This window comes from Pezoporus occidentalis, unplaced genomic scaffold, assembly GCF_034315485.1.
Source record: "Pezoporus occidentalis ecotype Australia unplaced genomic scaffold, CSIRO_AGI_Poc_V1 ctg343, whole genome shotgun sequence".
Lineage (NCBI taxonomy): Eukaryota > Metazoa > Chordata > Aves > Psittaciformes > Psittacidae > Pezoporus > Pezoporus occidentalis.
Genome location: NW_026915408.1, coordinates 390,186 through 406,316, shown reverse-complemented (window position 1 = coordinate 406,316; position 16,131 = coordinate 390,186). Strand labels below are relative to the sequence as shown.

At 64.0% G+C, this 16,131-nt stretch overlaps 2 protein-coding genes across 6 annotated transcripts in view; one reads left to right on the top strand and one right to left on the bottom strand.

Annotated features, from left to right (window-relative positions):
• The first annotated feature begins 5,448 nt into the window (after positions 1-5,448).
• On the top strand, positions 5,449-8,612 carry HIC1 (HIC ZBTB transcriptional repressor 1). Of its 2 annotated transcripts, none has more exons than XM_062629917.1 (2): positions 5,449-5,817; positions 6,576-8,612. In XM_062629917.1, the coding sequence occupies exons 1-2, from the start codon at positions 5,766-5,768 to the stop codon at positions 8,519-8,521; spliced, it is 1,998 nt and encodes a 665-aa protein (XP_062485901.1). In that variant the 5' UTR covers positions 5,449-5,765; the 3' UTR covers positions 8,522-8,612. The 2 variants fall into 2 exon arrangements, with proteins under 2 accessions (XP_062485901.1, XP_062485902.1); XM_062629918.1 differs by having other exon boundaries at positions 6,537-8,612.
• A 1,842-nt stretch (positions 8,613-10,454) lies between these two features.
• Positions 10,455-16,131, bottom strand: part of SMG6 (SMG6 nonsense mediated mRNA decay factor) — a 108,538-nt gene continuing 102,861 nt past the window's right edge. For all 4 annotated transcript variants that reach the window (XM_062629890.1, XM_062629888.1, XM_062629889.1 and 1 more), the window contains exons 17-19: positions 13,925-14,136; positions 13,576-13,657; positions 10,455-11,983 (exon numbers count right to left, since the gene is read on the bottom strand). In XM_062629890.1, coding sequence (XP_062485874.1) covers positions 11,853-11,983; positions 13,576-13,657; positions 13,925-14,136 — 425 coding nt within the window. In that variant the 3' untranslated portion in view covers positions 10,455-11,852. The remainder of the gene's footprint in view (positions 11,984-13,575; positions 13,658-13,924; positions 14,137-16,131) is intronic.

The following is a 16,131-nucleotide window of genomic DNA, read 5'->3' as shown; positions in this document are numbered from 1 at the left end:
CCCATCACCCCAAGTACCAGCCCCCCTCAAAATGGGGGTATCCATGGGGGCATCCTTCCCCCCCCCCCACCTTATGCATCCATCCACACACCCCCTCCCCAATTCCTGCTGGAGCCGTCTGACCTCACTCTGCTCTGGAGAAGCATCATAGCGGTCTCCACAGCAACAGCGGCGTTGTCATTGACAGCAGCATCCGCGCCCGCCAGCATCCGCCGCTGCGCAAGGCCGCACGCTGCTATGGGGACCCAAGCCACGACCACCCCCCCCCCCCCGTCCCCCCCGTTTCCCATACATACACCCCCAAATACCTACAGAACGACTCAATGAATGACACACACACCCCCCAAACCCCATCAGCATCCTTCATCCTCCATCAACTCACTGTGCTTTCCCCCTTAGAACCCCCCAAAACTCCTTAAACCCCCCACGAAGGGGATATTAAGAGGGTGTCCCCCTTTCCCCCCCCCCATATCATATGCCCATAGGGGTTCTCCCTTTGGGAAGGGGATGGAGGGGATGGGGTGTGCGCTGCCGCAGCGCTCCCCGCCGCAACCGTGACTCAGCCCCGGGATTAGTCAGCAACTGGGGCCGGCCCACCAGCAACGGGCTGCGTAGCTCCGCTGTTGTGTGTGTGTGGGTCCCCCCCCCACGGGTCCGAAGCCGCTTTATACCCACTCCATCTCGCCCCGGTACCCCCGACGCGCACCGGGGTGCGCGTCGGGGGTACCGGGGCGAGATGGAGGGGGAATAAAGCGGTCCCCTTAGTGGGGGGGAGAGTGATGGAGAAAGCGGGGGGGACACGACACACACACACATCCCGGAGAGCGGCCCGTTGCTGCCATCTCGTGGGCTTCCCACTCGTGACTGGCTAATGAAGGGAGTCCCATTCCTTTGGGAATACCGGCTGGATGCGTGTTCTTGTTTGGGGTTGAGCATCCCCGGTCAAAGGGGAGGCGGGTGGCAGCATCGCATTGAGAAGCATTTGGAAGGGGAGGGGGGGTCATCGTCCTGGCAAGCATCGCATCATAGGGATAAGGTGCTCAGCTGCCTGGCAGCTTGCAGGGAAGGGGTCCCATCAGCCCATCAGGTATTATCCCACAAGGAAAGGGTCCCATCACCCCGTCAAGCAGCACCCCACAAGGGAAAGGGTCCCATTGCTCCATTAAACATCACCTGGCAGGCATGGGTGTCCCTGTTTGACTGAGCGTCACCCCAAAAGGAAGGGGTCCCATCACCCCATCAGGTGTCACCCCTTAAGGAAGGGGCCCCATCACCCCATCAGGTATCACCCCTTAAGGAAGGGGTCCCATCACCCCATCAGGTATCACCCCTTAAGGAAGGGGTCCCATTGCCCCATGAAGTGTCATCACATAGAGAAAAGGTCCCATCACCTCTCCCCCCTCCAAATGCCACCCCACTGGAAGTGTTCCTCACTCAATTTGAGTATTGTCCCACAGTAGAAGTCAATTGACCCACAGGGAAGGGGTCTCATCACCCTATCAGACAGCACCCCACAGGGAAGGGGTCCCATTGCTCCATGAAACATCACCTGGCAGGGATGGGTGCCCTTGTTTGACTGCCCACAAGGAAGGGGTCCCATTGCCTCCTGAAGCATTATCCCTCAGAGAAGGGGGTCTCAGCACCTCTCTTTCCCCCTCCCCAAGTATTACACCACTGGAAGTGCTCCTCACCCAATTTGAGCATCATTCCACAAGGAAGGGATCTCACTGCCCCATGATCCATCACTCATAAGGCAAGAGGTCCCATCATCCCACCAAGCATCACCCCACAGGGATGGGGTCCTCACCTACCTGCACATCACCCAGCAGGGAAGGGGTCCCACCACCCCATCAGGTATCACCCCATAAGGAAGGGGGTTCCATTGCCCCCTCCAGCTGACAGAGACCTCGTTATGTGCAACAAGGGGAAGTTCAAAGCCGTAGGGGTCAGGATATCCCAGAGGCCACAGCAAAGACCCCGGAGGTCCTGGTGACCATGAACCAGCAACGTGCCCTTGGGGTAAAGGAGGCAAACGGTGCCATGGGCTGTGCCAGGAGGGTGAGGATGAGGATGAGGATGAGGATCCCTCCCTTCTGCTCAGCGCTGGGGAGGCCACTCCTGGGCTCCCCAGTACAAGAGGTGTGGACAGACCCAGTGAAGGAGCACAATGAAGATCAAAGGACTGAAGCATCTCTCCTATAGGTGAGCTGGGGCTGCTCGGCCTGGAGAAGGCTCAGGGCATTGGGTCCCCGTACGTACATCCCGGAGGGAGGGTGCAGGGGGATGGAGCCAGGCTCAGCTCAGTGGTGCCCAGTGCCAGGACTGACCCATGGAGCTCCTCACTGAGCAGCACTGAGCATCTTTCCCTATGAGGGGAGCACTGGCACAGGCTGTCCAGGGCGGTGGTGAATTCACCATCCTCGGGGATGGCCAAAAGGCATCTGGGCAAGGTCCTGGGCAGCTTTAGCTGAGGGCTGGGTGATAACTCCTGAGGTCCTCAACCTCAGTCACTGCGTGAGCCTGTGCACCTGAACGTCCCCTCACAAGAAAGGGCCCCAGCACCACATGAAATATCACCCTGTGGGGTAGGTACCTTTGTCCGACCGAGCATTTCCCCCCTCCTCAGCATACCCATTGGGCTCCCATTGCCCCACCAAGCAGCACTCCACAGGAGCATGGCCCCCCATTCACCTGAGCATCACCCCAAAAGAAGGGGTCCCTTTGACCACCCAATGGCATCCACCGCAGCCTGGCTGGTGGAGGGGCTGTCCCATGCCAAGAGGGGGGGTCAACCCTTCCCATCACCTCGCAGGGACCCCAGCAGCACCCTGTGTCTCCGTCCAGCTTTAAGCAGGTGGAGCCCAGTGTGAGCATCCCATGAGCAGGGTGGGCATCACCCATGCACCCCCAGCTCAGCGCTGTCACGAGCTGCACGGCCTCAGCCCAGCAGCGCAGGCAGAGGGGACACAGGGGGCACGGTGCTGGGGCCGGGGGGCTTCCATAGCCCAGCTCCATGGGGAGAATGAAGTGTGAGGAGCCAGCGGGGGCTGAGGCTGCCGGCGGTGCCGGATGCGGCCCGGCTGGCCAACGCGCCGTAATGGAAGACATGTGTGTGGGCTTTGGGGAGAGGCTGCGCTGGGAAACAGGGCCCTGCAGAGACCGGGGGGCTGTATCCTGTCCAAGAGCCCAGGTCCCACATGAAGCCAGGCATGCGAACGCGATCCAAACCACAGCTGGATTTGAACCGAATCTCCCAGCATCTGGGCTAATTTGCTGCAACTTTGATTGATCGTGGGGAGGGGGCACGGGCGGGAGACGCTCCAGCTCAGACCTCCCAACAGAGCCAATGACTTAACCAGAGCTGGTTCCAATCTGCTCAGCACATTGAGGCGAAAATGCCCCCTTTTCTCCCCCCCCCCCCTCTGCGCGTTCCCATTCCCTGCCGGCAGCCCCGCAGCTCGGCCATTCCCATCCCTCAGGGCTCAGCGTGAGCCGCAGGTCGTAGAACCAAGGAATCCCGGCATGGAATGGGACCGTAGGGCTCACCCGGCTCCAACCCCCTGCCACAGGGACACCTTCACTAGACCAGGTTGCTCCAAGCCCCATCCAACCTCATCCATGGGGACCCCCAGCAGCTTTTGGGCTTGGGATTCCCCCGCATGATGGGAATGGGGATATCAATTGCTCCACCCCGCCTCCACCTGCCCCAATGCCCTGCGGGCACCCATCCACCCCTGCTCTGCTGGGAGAGGCCGGCAATGGGGGAATCGCTGCCAAAATAGGTGGAAAAGGTGAAGGTTTTTGCATTCCCCCCCCTCTCCCACACACACCTTGGTGGCTGCCCCAAGGGCTCGGCGTCACTCAGCAGGTAGCTGGGGCAGGCGGGGGTCCCGGCCGGCCCCGGGGGGGAGCAGCTGTCTGGGAGCCGCTCGCTGCAGTGATTTATGCAGCTCAGCCCCATAAATTACCGGGACGGAGCCCGCGGGAGCCATCGCTCACAGCGACGTCCAGAGCTCGCTGCCAGAGCCTGAAACACTTCCAGCCCTTAATTGAAGGGGGGGGGGGGGGGAAACAGGGAAAGCGATAAAGGGAGGGGAGGAAATTAGTGCCCGGGGAGTTGGGATTAAACCATGGCTCTGTAATGAGGGTCGCCCACGTCCCGCTCCCAGGATCCCGATGCTTCCTGTAGGCATGAGCCCAAGATGGGGAGCAGGGAGGGGGATTTCTGCGTGGTGCCCACGGGCAGTGTGAGCCTGTGCTGGTCCATAGGGTGGTGTCCCAGAGTGAGCTGGGCCCGATGGGAATGTGAGGATGAGTTCCAAATGAGGGATGCTGAGCAGGGATGCGGCTGCCACCACCTCCACGCCAGCACCCGTCCTCTTCTCTCCTTCATTCAGGGATAGCCAAACCCTGTCCCAGGGGCTGGGATCCCACTCAGTGAAGGACCAGGGTCATGGCGTGAAGCCCCCACAGCACCCGGGCTGCCCCCATCGCCCTGCTCAGGCCGGGGGGTGCCAGCGGGGACCCCCCCCATGGTGAGCACCCGTCCCGGAGGTGCCCTTCTCGCTGCTTTGCTCTTGTGCAAGAGGCTGCGGCCGTGAGAAAGGAGAAGTGAAAGCGCAAAGCAGCGACACGCGGCTCCCCCCGCGCCACGGGGGGGACCCGAGGCTGCACCCCCCGGCCCAGCAGCCTCTTAAGGGATGGAAACCTGGTGTCGTCCCCCCCCCCCCACACCCCTTCTCCTCCTCCTCCTCATCCCAAACCACCGCAAGCCCCCGGCCCACCCTGAGCCGCCACCGCACATCTGGGCGCCAGCGCTGAGCCCCCCCCCCGGCCCGCTTTGTGCCTTCCTCCACCAGCAGCAACTTAGGGCCGGCTGCTCCCCCCCCCCAAACCCTAAAAACCCCTTCCCTACATCGCTTGCACCCATTGGGGTTTCCCCCTCAGCACCCAATGGGTGCTCCCCCCCCCCCCCCCCCCAACCATGGGTCGGCACCAAGCTCCCTGCATCGAACGCAGCAGCCGGACCCTCGCAGGACCCTTCCCCACCGCCCGTCCCGTCGGGTCCCACCGCGCACCTGCGCAGGGAGGAGCCGCCTCCGGTAACGGGCGGCGGCGGAGCGCACCGGAGCCGCTAGATGGCGCCGTGCGAGCGGCACCGACGGCGCGGGATGGTGGTGGCGTGGTGGGGGGGGACGGGACGGGACACACGAGAGCATTTACCCGGAGCCACCGAGTGGGGCCGGGAGCCCCCGGGGAGCCCCGGCGGGGCGGGAGCTCGGTGGCTGCGGGCAAAGGCCGATGTCCAAGGGATGGAGACCCCCGAGGGGGCGGCGGGGTCGGGGTGGGAAGAGCCCGGGATTGGAAGGGGTTTGTGTGTGTGTGTGGAGGGGGAAACGGGTTCGGAGAAGGAGGAGGAGACCGGGATGGGGAGGGAGGGAAGGGGGGGCCCGGCTTGTCGGTGCCCCGCCCGGGGATGGGAGGAGGAAAACCTCCCGCCGTCCCTTTAACAGCCAGCGGCGCTGCTCGGAGTTCAGGCCGGGGTCAGGGGGAGTTCGCAGCCCGGGTTTCACCTCCGAGCTGGCGGCGTCGGGAACCCCGAGGAACCGCTGCTGCTTCTTCTTCCACCGCCGCCTCTTCCTCCTCCTCCTCCTCCCGTTCCGCAGGACCGGCCGGGAGCGCGGGGTATGGAGGAACAGCAGCAGCAGAAGAGGAGGAGGGTGGAGGGGAACAGCAACCGGCGGCGGCCCCCCCGGGGCTGAGCCATGAGAGTTCACCGAGACCTCGGCTGGTTGGCGGAGGCCACCGGGCGCCCAGGTAAAGGGGAAAGGGACGGGGAAGGAGGGGAGGGGGGGGGCACCAAGCGAGCCATTAGAGACAGAAACACCCCAAAGCGCAGCTCCGCCGGCGCTTGGCTTTGCCCACCTGGGGCCCGGCACCGGACCGGAGGCGGGGAGGGGAGGTCCCGAGGTGAACGGAGGGCGGGGGGGGGGATGTGTGTGTGTGGACGGGAGAGGAAACGGGGGCGGGGGGCTCCGGTGGGGGGGGGGCACCACCGGCCGCCTCCCGGGACCGGGGCGCATAAGAGGCGGGAGGCGCGGCGGGGAGGACCGCGGGGCAGCGGCGCTGCGCAGGTAACGGCGGGCGGCGGCCCCCGGGGGGGCGGGCGGAGGGGCAGCGGGCGGCGCGGTCCGCAGGTGGTCGCGGGGGTGCCGGGCGCTGGCGGGGCCGGGGCGCGGCGCTGGCGGCGGCCGCGGGTGATGTCACTTTCTCCAAGAGCCTCCGGGGGTTCTCATCCCCCCCCTCCCGTTCCCGTCCCGTTCCCGTCCCCCCCCCCGGTTCGTTCCGAATCGAGCCCCCATATAAGCGGTGGCACCGGCCGAGCGGCCGCACAGAGCGGCCCCGGGCGCAGCAGCGTGCGGCGCTGAGCCCTCGGCCCTCCCCTTCCAGCTCCCCATGCGCACACACACACACACATGGGTTGAGCCCCCCGACGTGTGGGTCAAACACCCCCCCCTCCCCTTCCCCAATTCCAGGTCCGTGCCGGCGCTGACGGACGGGGCGGTGTGTTGCAGGGCGGCGGGTGCGGAGCGGGATGCTGGACGCCATGGAGGTGCCGAGCCACTCGCGGCAGCTGCTGCTGCAGCTGAACACGCAGCGCACCAAAGGCTTCCTGTGCGACGTGATCATCGTGGTGCAGAACGCGCTCTTCCGCGCGCACAAGAACATCCTGGCGGCCAGCAGCGCCTACCTCAAGTCGCTGGTGGTGCACGACAACCTGCTCAACCTGGACCACGAGATGGTGAGCCCCGGCATCTTCCGCCTCATCCTCGACTTCATCTACACCGGCCGCTTGGCCGAGTGCGAGCCGGGCGGCGAGCAGAGCCTGGGCGCCGTGCTGGCCGCCGCCAGCTACCTCCAGATCCCCGGCTTGGTGGCCTTGTGCAAGAAGAAGCTGAAGCGCAGCGGCAAGTATTGCCACCTACGCGGGGGTTACGCGCCCTACAAGCTGGGCCGGGGGCTGCGCGCCGCCACGCCGGTCATCCAGGCCTGCTACTCGGGCACGCCGCGGCCCGTGGACCTGCCGCCCGTGGAGCCGTCGGCGCCGCTCAACACGCAGTGCGGGGAGCTCTACGCCTCGGCCGCCCAGGGCACCCCGCTGCACCCCCACGGGCTGTGCCCCCCCGAGCGCCACTGCTCCCCACCCTGCGGCCTCGACCTCTCCAAGAAGAGCCCCACCGGCCCCTCCGCCCAGCTCCTGCCCACCGACCGCCTGCTGCCCGCAGAGCCCCGCGAGCCCTCGCTGCCCCCCCGGCACGACAGCCCCCCCGTCAGCGCCGGCCTCCTGGGCGCCCACGCCGCTGCCTACAAGGACTCCCCGCCGGGGGGGGAGCCCGGGGGGCACCCGCACGTGCCGGACCCATTCCGCAGCACGCCGCCCTGCGCCGAGCCCCCGCTGCCGCGCGCCGACGGGCGCGAGCTGATGTACCGCTGGATGAAGCACGAGCCCCTCGGCCCTTACTTGGACGAAGGGGAGGCGGAGAAGGAGCTGGAGCGGGAGGAAAAGGCCGAGTCGCCGCCCGCGGCGCCGCAGCCTCGTTACCCCAGCGTGGAGAGCAACGACCTGGAGCCTGACAACAGCACGAGCGAGGAGACGGGCAGCAGCGAGGGTCCCTCGCCCGGGGACGCGCTGGACCGCTACTGCAACCACCTGGGCTACGAGCCGGAGAGCCTGGGCGACAACCTGTACGTCTGCATCCCCTGCGGCAAGGGCTTCCCCAGCTCCGAGCAGCTCAACGCGCACGTGGAGGCCCACAACGAAGAGGAGCTGTACCACAAGGCAGCGGCCGAGCAGGCCGTGCCCTTCCTGGACAAGGGCGGCCCGGGGCTGGGGGACATCCTGCGCCCTTACCGCTGCTCGTCCTGCGACAAGTCCTACAAGGACCCCGCCACGCTGCGGCAGCACGAGAAGACGCACTGGCTGACGCGCCCCTACCCCTGCACCATCTGCGGCAAGAAGTTCACGCAGCGCGGCACCATGACCCGCCACATGCGCAGCCACCTCGGCCTCAAGCCCTTCGCCTGCGACGCCTGCGGCATGCGCTTCACGCGGCAGTACCGGCTCACCGAGCACATGCGCATCCACTCGGGGGAGAAGCCCTACGAGTGCCAGGTGTGCGGCGGGAAGTTCGCGCAGCAGCGCAACCTCATCAGCCACATGAAGATGCACGCGGCCGGCCCCGACGGCAAAGCCAAGCTGGACTTCCCCGACAGCGTCTACGCCATGGCTCGCCTCACCGCCGACCAGCTGGGGCTCAAGCAGGAGAAGGCGGCCGAGCTCCTCTCCCACACCTCGCACTTCCTCAGCGACCCCAAGGCCATGGAGAGCCTCTACCCCTTGGCCAAGTTCACAGCGGAGCACCTGGGGCTGAGCCAGGACAAGGCGGCCGAGGTGCTGGTGCAGGCTCCGCACCTCCACGCCGAGGCTGCCCGGACCATAGAGCGCTACTCGCCGCCCTAGCGCCGGCACGGCCGGGGGGTGAGGAGGGCCTCTGGGGTCCCCTCGCTGCCCCGCGTGGAGATGGGGACGGGAGGGAGGCGATGGATGCTCGTCCCCCGTTTTCCACCCCCGGGCCCCGGCGCTGCCGATGGCTCCCGGAGAACTGGCTCGAAGCGGAGGGTCCCATGGGAGCCGCGTTCCGCCACGGGAGAAGCCGGGAATTCAGGGACTGACCTCGTGGTGCGGCTCCCACCTTGGGAGCGAAGCAGGGGCTGCGGAGGACATGAGCCCGCTCCTTACCTCAGGGCCACCCCGGGCGAAGTTGGGGGGGATGCTGGTGGCGGCTGCCCCCATCAGCCCGCAGCGGGACCCGGACTGTGCCCGTGAGTAGTTGATCCGTCGCTGCCGGCAGCCTTCCCGATGGGAACGGTGAGCATGGGGCTGGGTTGTGCCTTCCAAACCACCCCCCCCCCCCCTCCATGGCCATGCTGGGAGCGTGGGGACAGCCGGACAGAGGGGGTCGGTGCTGGGGGTGCATGGGGGGGGACGGTGGCCGAGGCTGGGGGGTGGCTGGGGGGTGGCTGGGGTACCCTCACCAGAGCAAGCACTGAGCTCCCGGCCTCATCCCAGCGCCCCCCCCCCCCGGTGTTTTCGGGAGCTGGGGCAGGGCCTGTCACAGACTGAGCCCCTGGGCACTGCCCCAGCCATCAGGGATGCTCGGGGGGGGGGGGACGGGACCCGGTGGCTTCACCCTCGCCTCAAATCCTCTCTTTTATCATTATTATTTGCCAAAGATGCCCGACCCCAGTGTGGCTGGGCTGGGCTGGGGGGTGTGTGTGGGGGGGGGGCATGACAAAGACAAAGCAGTCTGGTTTGTCAGCTATGGGGCTGGGGAGGGGAGGGGGGCACGGGGCTGCAGTGACCTGGGACCCCCCCCCCCAGTCCCACCTATGCTCGGTGTGGCCAAAGCTCCCCCAGCCCAACCCGGGCCCTGACCCCTCTGCCTGGGGCTAATGTGAAGCTTCTCCCCCCGTCTCCTTTGCACACGAGGCCCCCGTGGGGTGGGGGGGGGACTGTCCCCGAGGCCTCGCAGCCACTGTGCCTTAGCCTGAGCTGGCCGCTCCTGCCCAGGGTCCCTTCCTGTCCCCTCCTTGGGGTCCCCAGGGCTGGCAGCACCCCAAGCACAGCTGGCAGCCGCCGGCCCCCCTCTGTATCACGTCCGGTTTGTACATGGGCTCCTTGCCCCTCTTTTTTTAATATAGTCGAAACCAAATGAGCAATAAAGTGACATTAAACGTGCGTGGCCTCATCCTTCTCTGGGGGGGGGACGGGGGGGGCACCCTGCTCGGTGCTGAGAGGTGATAACGGGAGAGGCCAGGCTGTGCTGGGTGGGCACGGAGATGCCCAGAGGGGAGGTGAGGGGCTTTGCTGTGTATAGGGCTTGCCTCGGTTGAGGGGAGCAGCGGGTGAAGGTGGGATAGAGCCGTGGTTATCCCTGGAAGCAGAAACGTGTCCTCCCAGGGCCACCCCTGCCCCAACTCCAACCGCACCTGGCCTGCTGATGGCAAAGGAGAGGCCGCGCTGCACAGAGAAATGTTTAATACTAAAACTGGTTACAACCATCTCACCAAACCAACCCGAACGCTGCCCCGGACACGGGCTCGGGCCAGCAGCCTGGCACTGATGGCCCCAGGCTGTTGTGCCAGCTCATCGGTGGTACCCAAGCCTCTTGTCCCACGGCTGAGCCCGTGGTCGGTGTCCCTGCAGGGTACCCCGGGGAAGGGCCTTGCAAAGCAGCCCTGGGGCAGCTCTGATAGAAAACATACATTTAAACCCAGCCAGCGTGGAGGAGAAGGCAGAGTCTGTGATGTGCTGCGTACAACCGGGGCTGGGCATGGCGCTGCCGTGTGGGTGCCGTGGGCATGGTTCTGTGCACGCCAGAGTCTGTGGGCACCCCGAAGTCTCTGTGGGCCAGCAGCACAGACCCTTGCTCGTGGGCAGCGAGGCTGGGGTGAAGAGCAGCACAGGTCAATGAGCACAACCCCGGCTGTCCCCGTCGCTGCCGAGGCTCCGGCAGGGATAACGCCGCGCTTCCTGATGCGGACACCGGGACCGAGCCACCCACACAAGGAAGGAAAACGCTGGGCTCCATCCTGCTGCTTCCTCCGCCACCTCTGACACCGCATCCCACGGCCGTGGCACCCCAAAGGGTCACTCCAACCCTCCGCTTGTGGGACTGGGGCTTGACAGAGCTCCAGCGGCTCCGGTTCGTGGGTTAATGCTCCCTCTGAGCTTCTGTATCTGGTGTGTAACTGGGCTGGGGATGGGGCACGTACTGATGGGACAATGCAGTGGGGCTCAGCAGCACCCCGATGCTGTAGTTTAACCCAGTGATAAGGCCCTTCCCAACTCCGTCCATGGTGAAGGGGCAACTCAAGAGGGGACTCTCCCAGCCACGGATGTCTCCAGCAGAAGCAGGGTCACGCACATGAAAAGGAGCAAGTGGCAATAAAAGGATGCATGGGACCTGTGGGACAGCTGGTTCTGGGGTCCCTGGAGAATTCTGTTAGCCTCAAGCCGAGTCTTGGGTCAAAAACATGTCCAAAGGGATGGGACTAAGGGGTTTGGGGAGGAGGGAAGGGGCTGGGGTGGGCAGGACAGAAAGCAGCTACGGGGGGACTGGGGATGTTCAAAGCCTCCCCCCCAGCAAAGCAGGCAGGGGCAATGCACCTGAAAACTAAGCTATAGCGAAAGAAATGGAACTCAACATCAAACCCTGCAGCAGGGAGAGGACAAACACCTCCACAAACAGCACCCCATGCATGGGGCGGGTGCAGGGTGGGGAAGGGACTGCCTGGGCCACGCAGGCAGGGGCAGGAGGGAACCTACCCTTGATGTCCACGGCCTCTCCACGGGGCACAAGCTACACTAAGCAATCCCAAAGTCCGCGCTGGCCGTGTCCCTGGTCTGTGCCCTACGCAGCCTACCGACCCAAAGAGCCACCGACTCGTGACTCGAGCTCTCTGCAACCAAGCAAACCAAGCAGAAGGCTGCTGCTCCGGGGCTCACCCAAAGCTCCCCTCGCCAGCGGGGCTCACCAGCTCCACTCCGGCACTGCCCAAAGGCCGGTGGGACCCTGACCGTCCCGAAGCCTCCACGTGAACCATCCACAGCAATGACCTCCCCGGCTGGTCTGCCCCTTCTCAGCTTGGCCATTCTGGGGTGGGTTTGAAGACGTGGCGTGCATTGTTCATGGTGGGCTGGCAGGCGGTGGTGCTGCGGCTGAAGCCGCTCTGCCACCGTTCACAGGCTGCGTGCGTGACTCGCTCTGGGGGGGCTGCTCGGCCCCTTTTCAGCCCTCCTGAGCCCACTTGAGGAAGGTGGGAATGTCCCGCACCGGCACGTTGCGGGTCAACGCTTTGACTCGTAGGTTCCGGTCGTCCGTCAGCAAAACCACTTCCCTGAGCAAACGGATGGGATCATCTGCAACGAGAGGAAGAGCAGCGGGAAGCTCGGAACCATCCCACACCGCCCTGTCCCCGTCCTCCTTGGGTGCTGCACCCTGGGCATTGGCAGGGCCACCCGGCAGCGCTCCCAGCTCCCTGCTCCTTGGCAGCGCGGCTTGGAGGCAGCACTGCATCCCAAAGCTGCCTCCTCCCCGCTCCCAGTGCTGGTTGGGGGATGATTTGTGATCGCTGGGGCTGGGAAGGCCGTGGAGCAGCACCGAGGGCTCCGTGCTGCCCGCACGGCGCGGTGCACCCGGCAGGGAACAGGAGGTCCCCTCTGCCTGAGCCAGGCCAGGAAGACGTCCCACGACCCTGGCTCCAGCAGGAAGCTGGTGCTATTATTCTGGTGATCTCGTTAGAAGATCTAAAACCACCCCTTCTCTTTTTGTGTGTGTGTGAAGCTCTTTTGGAGCGGCCACTGACACCGAGGCGGTCCTGGCTGGGGCTCAGCCAGCCAGGGAGAGCCGAAGCCTGAGAAAGAACCGAAGGGATCTTGCCCCCAGATGGATGAGCTGCCCCGCACGCAACGTGCCGGGCTGGGATGTGGGAGCCACGCTTACGTGTGTGCGAAGCAGGGGAAGCATATGGGGTATGTGTAAGCAGCTGGGTCCTGTGACCAGAGTACTGTTCCTATGAGCACAGGAAACACAGTGCCTCCGAGCCAGGACGGGAATGGAAAAAACAGAGTTTATGGGAGCCCAACATGGGCCCAGATTGGCTGCACAGGGAGCGGCAGGACGAGGGGAAGGGGAGCGCGGCCAGGAACGCGGGCTACGGTCACGGTGTTGGGGCTGAGCATGGCAGGGCGAGCACCTTGGCGGGCCCATGGCATGAGGAAGAGGAGCAGGGGCTCAGAGCAAGGCCAGGCCTGGGGCTGAGGGCTGCTGGAAGAGGGATGGGGTGGTTTTACGCGGACACTTTAAGAACTGTGTAACAATAAACATCCTCTGCTCCGCGCTGGTGACGCGCCTCCTTGTTACAAACCAGAGGCTGTCAGCTTGTCAGGCCCCATTCCCCATAATCCACATGATTTCAAAATTCAGCATCATTTGCACATAAACATTTGGTGACGGTTTCTCTGTGGATCTGACAAGTTAAGCTGCTAAGAATTCGCACTGACAAATGCGGGTTGATTTCTTGGGCAGCTGCTGATTCGATTCCCATTCCCACTGCTCTGGCAACAGCCTGGGGGATGGCTGATCCCTGCACACGTGGCTGATGCCAATCTGGCACTGGGAGGGAAAAGGGACCTGGACAGGAGGCACCACGGTTCAGGGGGACGAGGCTCTTGCTGGCCGCTCATCACTGCTGCCAGCACCAAGGAATAGCTCCGTGGACACTTACAGTGGGCTGCTCACAGGCTGCGGCATCCCCAGAGCACAAGTGAGGTGCACATTTGGCAATGCAGGGGGAGGGCCACAGCCTGGGGCTGATGGGAGGCAGGAGGTGGCACCTTGGTGTTGAAAGAGGCAAAATGTGGGAGAGATCATCAGCTCCAAAGAGAAAGGAAGGAGGAGAGTCTGTGGAATGCAGCAGAGAAGGGACAGAGAGGATGTGAGGGTGTCCTACCTTTGTTGGAGGGCATGAAATCCTTGGCCTTGTCATTGCAATAGTGGAGGCAGCAGGACAGAATCAGGTCATCATTGTTTCCCTGGAAGAAAAGGGCAGGATGAAAACCTGCATCCCCATCACCACAACTTCTGCACTGGCTTGGGACACCCTGCTAGGGCTGCTCTGAGCCAAACCACATGCAGCCCACAGGAGCCTGCTCAGCTGCCTGCAGAGGTGGGGACAGAGCCACCCCCTGGCCAGAGCTCGTGGACCCCAGAACCCCTGGTTTCCCCCCCACAAGGAGATGGTGGCAAAGAGCCTCCAGCCCTCAGCAGCACTGCCCCCCGTGTATGGGATGCTCCTTTACCTGCTGGCCAGTGGTGTCTTCACTGCGGAAGGAGATGGACTCCAGCTCGTTGCCTCTGCTGGTCAGAGCCCTCAAGCAGTTGTCCCGGCTCTCAAATCTCTCCTCCAGGAACTCGATGGACTTCCTGGCTCTCTCCTGCACTTGGCGGGCATAGCCTGCAGCGCGGTGCTCCATCTCCGGGCCCTTGGCCAGGCCATCCAGCTCGTTTATCACTTCAAACAGGAAGAGGAGGTACAGTTACTATGGGACAAGGTGCTCCCGTGACCTGCTGCTGGAGCATGCAAGTTGCCAAGGCCTCGGGGCCGGGGCACTGGGAGCTGGCTCAGGAAATCTGGGTTCAGCTGCTGCAGTGTCCCTGTGCTCCTGGACTTGGCTGCGGGTCTGGAAAAGCTTTGCTGCCTTCCACCTCCATGGGTCACCTGGCTCAGCCCCCACGGCACGGGCACCTCGCTCCTGCAGTGGGGAGGAACACTCCCTATGGACACCTCACTGTGCTCTGTGAGACACTGGGAGCATCACTGTGCCCCCTGCCCCACACGCTCCTGCAGCACAACCAACAGCACATCCCTGCGTGCTCCAGGGTGTTGGGAAACCACTGCTTCCTGGAGCCTGCTCCTGCCCTGCATTGCACTGCTCGGCTCTGCACCTCCCAGCTCCCTGTCCCTACTTTGAGACACAGAAAGCTGCTGCAGGGGTGCATGTGGGAAGGGTCACACGTGGGATCCAGCAGCTCCCACCCTGGCACTGCTTCCCACACAAGTCCTGGCCCCATTTTCCCACCTGTCGCTGCCCTCTCAGGAGCACTCTCTTTAACACCCCACCCATGTGTGTTTGTGCATCTGGCCTGACAGATGCTGCCTGAAGCAAACCTAAGACTGGGATCAGGCAGGTTCCCAGCCTGTTTCCCTGGAGCCCACTGAGAGCCTCCTGTCCTGCTGCTCCAGCCCCCTGAGCCCAGCAGAAACCCGAGGGACCCCTGCTGGAAAAGCCCCTTGATCCCAGGGTGAGGGCAAGATGCCCCCGAGGCGGGTACGAGGGTGCATCCAGATGTGCTCAGGAGCATCCCTGGCTGGGAGGGCGCGAGGGATGGGGCGCACGTGTGCGCGAGGCAGGCTCTGCGCGCACAGTGTGTGTTTTAGCCATGGCTTCATTTCTGAAGATTGTTTCCGAGCCTGGAGCCAAGTCCTGAGTTCAAGTGGGAACTATGCATTCCTTGGGGGTTCGGGGAAGAGAGCTCGGGGTCTGAGGCCTCTCCCCAGTGCTGTGAATCACTGCCCGGGGAGCCTGCGTGATCGCTCTGTTCCATGGTGAGGCTGGCACTCACTGTCTGGGTATTCAAATTAAAGCTGCATGGAGCTGCTTTTGCTCTTTGCTGGCCAAAGACTCTTCTTGCTACCGACCTGATGCTGCCATTTCCACACAATGCACGCCCGGGCCCGGGGTGGGGGGAGCCGTGCAAGAACGGAACATCAAACAGGAAAAGCTGGTATTCCCTCCCGAAATCCGCCTTCCTGCTTCCAAGCTAAACAGGCTTCAAAGGGGAGGCTTGTTTGTGCTTCTGCACCAGGCCTGGCTTCTCCATGGTGGGGTCAGCCTCGAGGAGCACAGAGCAGGTTAAAGAGCAAGAGAAACAAACCCAACGAGAAGCTGCGTGCTTAACCCCTTGCTGCATCCCGGGGAAGAGCAGGGAGGAGCGTCCCATGTGGATCTCTGGTCCAGCGATGGGACGTGGCGCCAGGGCTTCTGCTCTCAGCACCCATGGGCCCCTGGCTTATCCCTGGGGATGGGGTCTTCCTGCCTGCACCCGGGTCTCAGCATTGATGGCTTTCCTGGAGGACAAGGGGGAATGTGACCAACAAGCAGCATGGACAAGGAGTCACTGGTTTCAGGGTGCTTCAGCAGTGGGAGATGAGTTACTCCGTGCCGCTACGACGGGCTGTGCAGGGAGGCAGCAGGCCAGGAGAACACTGGAGGTGCTCAGTCTGCTGCTCCTCCTGCCCATAGCAGGCCAGGATCCCTTTGATCCTTTTGCAGGTTGAGGGCAGCAGCATCTTGGACAAGGACAGGACCAGGGTTTTCAGCTCTCCTGGGACTGCTGCCCCTGGCTGGGGTTTGAATGGGGAAGCCTCAAGACAACCACAGGAAGACACTAAGAGGCAGAGCCACGGCTCAGGGCAAGTCCCAGCTCCCTCAGGTGTTAACACACT

Coding starts and splice junctions, on each gene's coding strand:
- HIC1 (XM_062629917.1), top strand. CDS start 5,766: ATGAGAGTTCACCGAGACCTCGGCTGGTTGGCGGAGGCCACCGGGCGC. Junction 5,818..6,575: donor GGAGGCCACCGGGCGCCCAG/GTAAAGGGGAAA, acceptor GGTGTGTTGCAG/GGCGGCGGGTGCGGAGCGGG.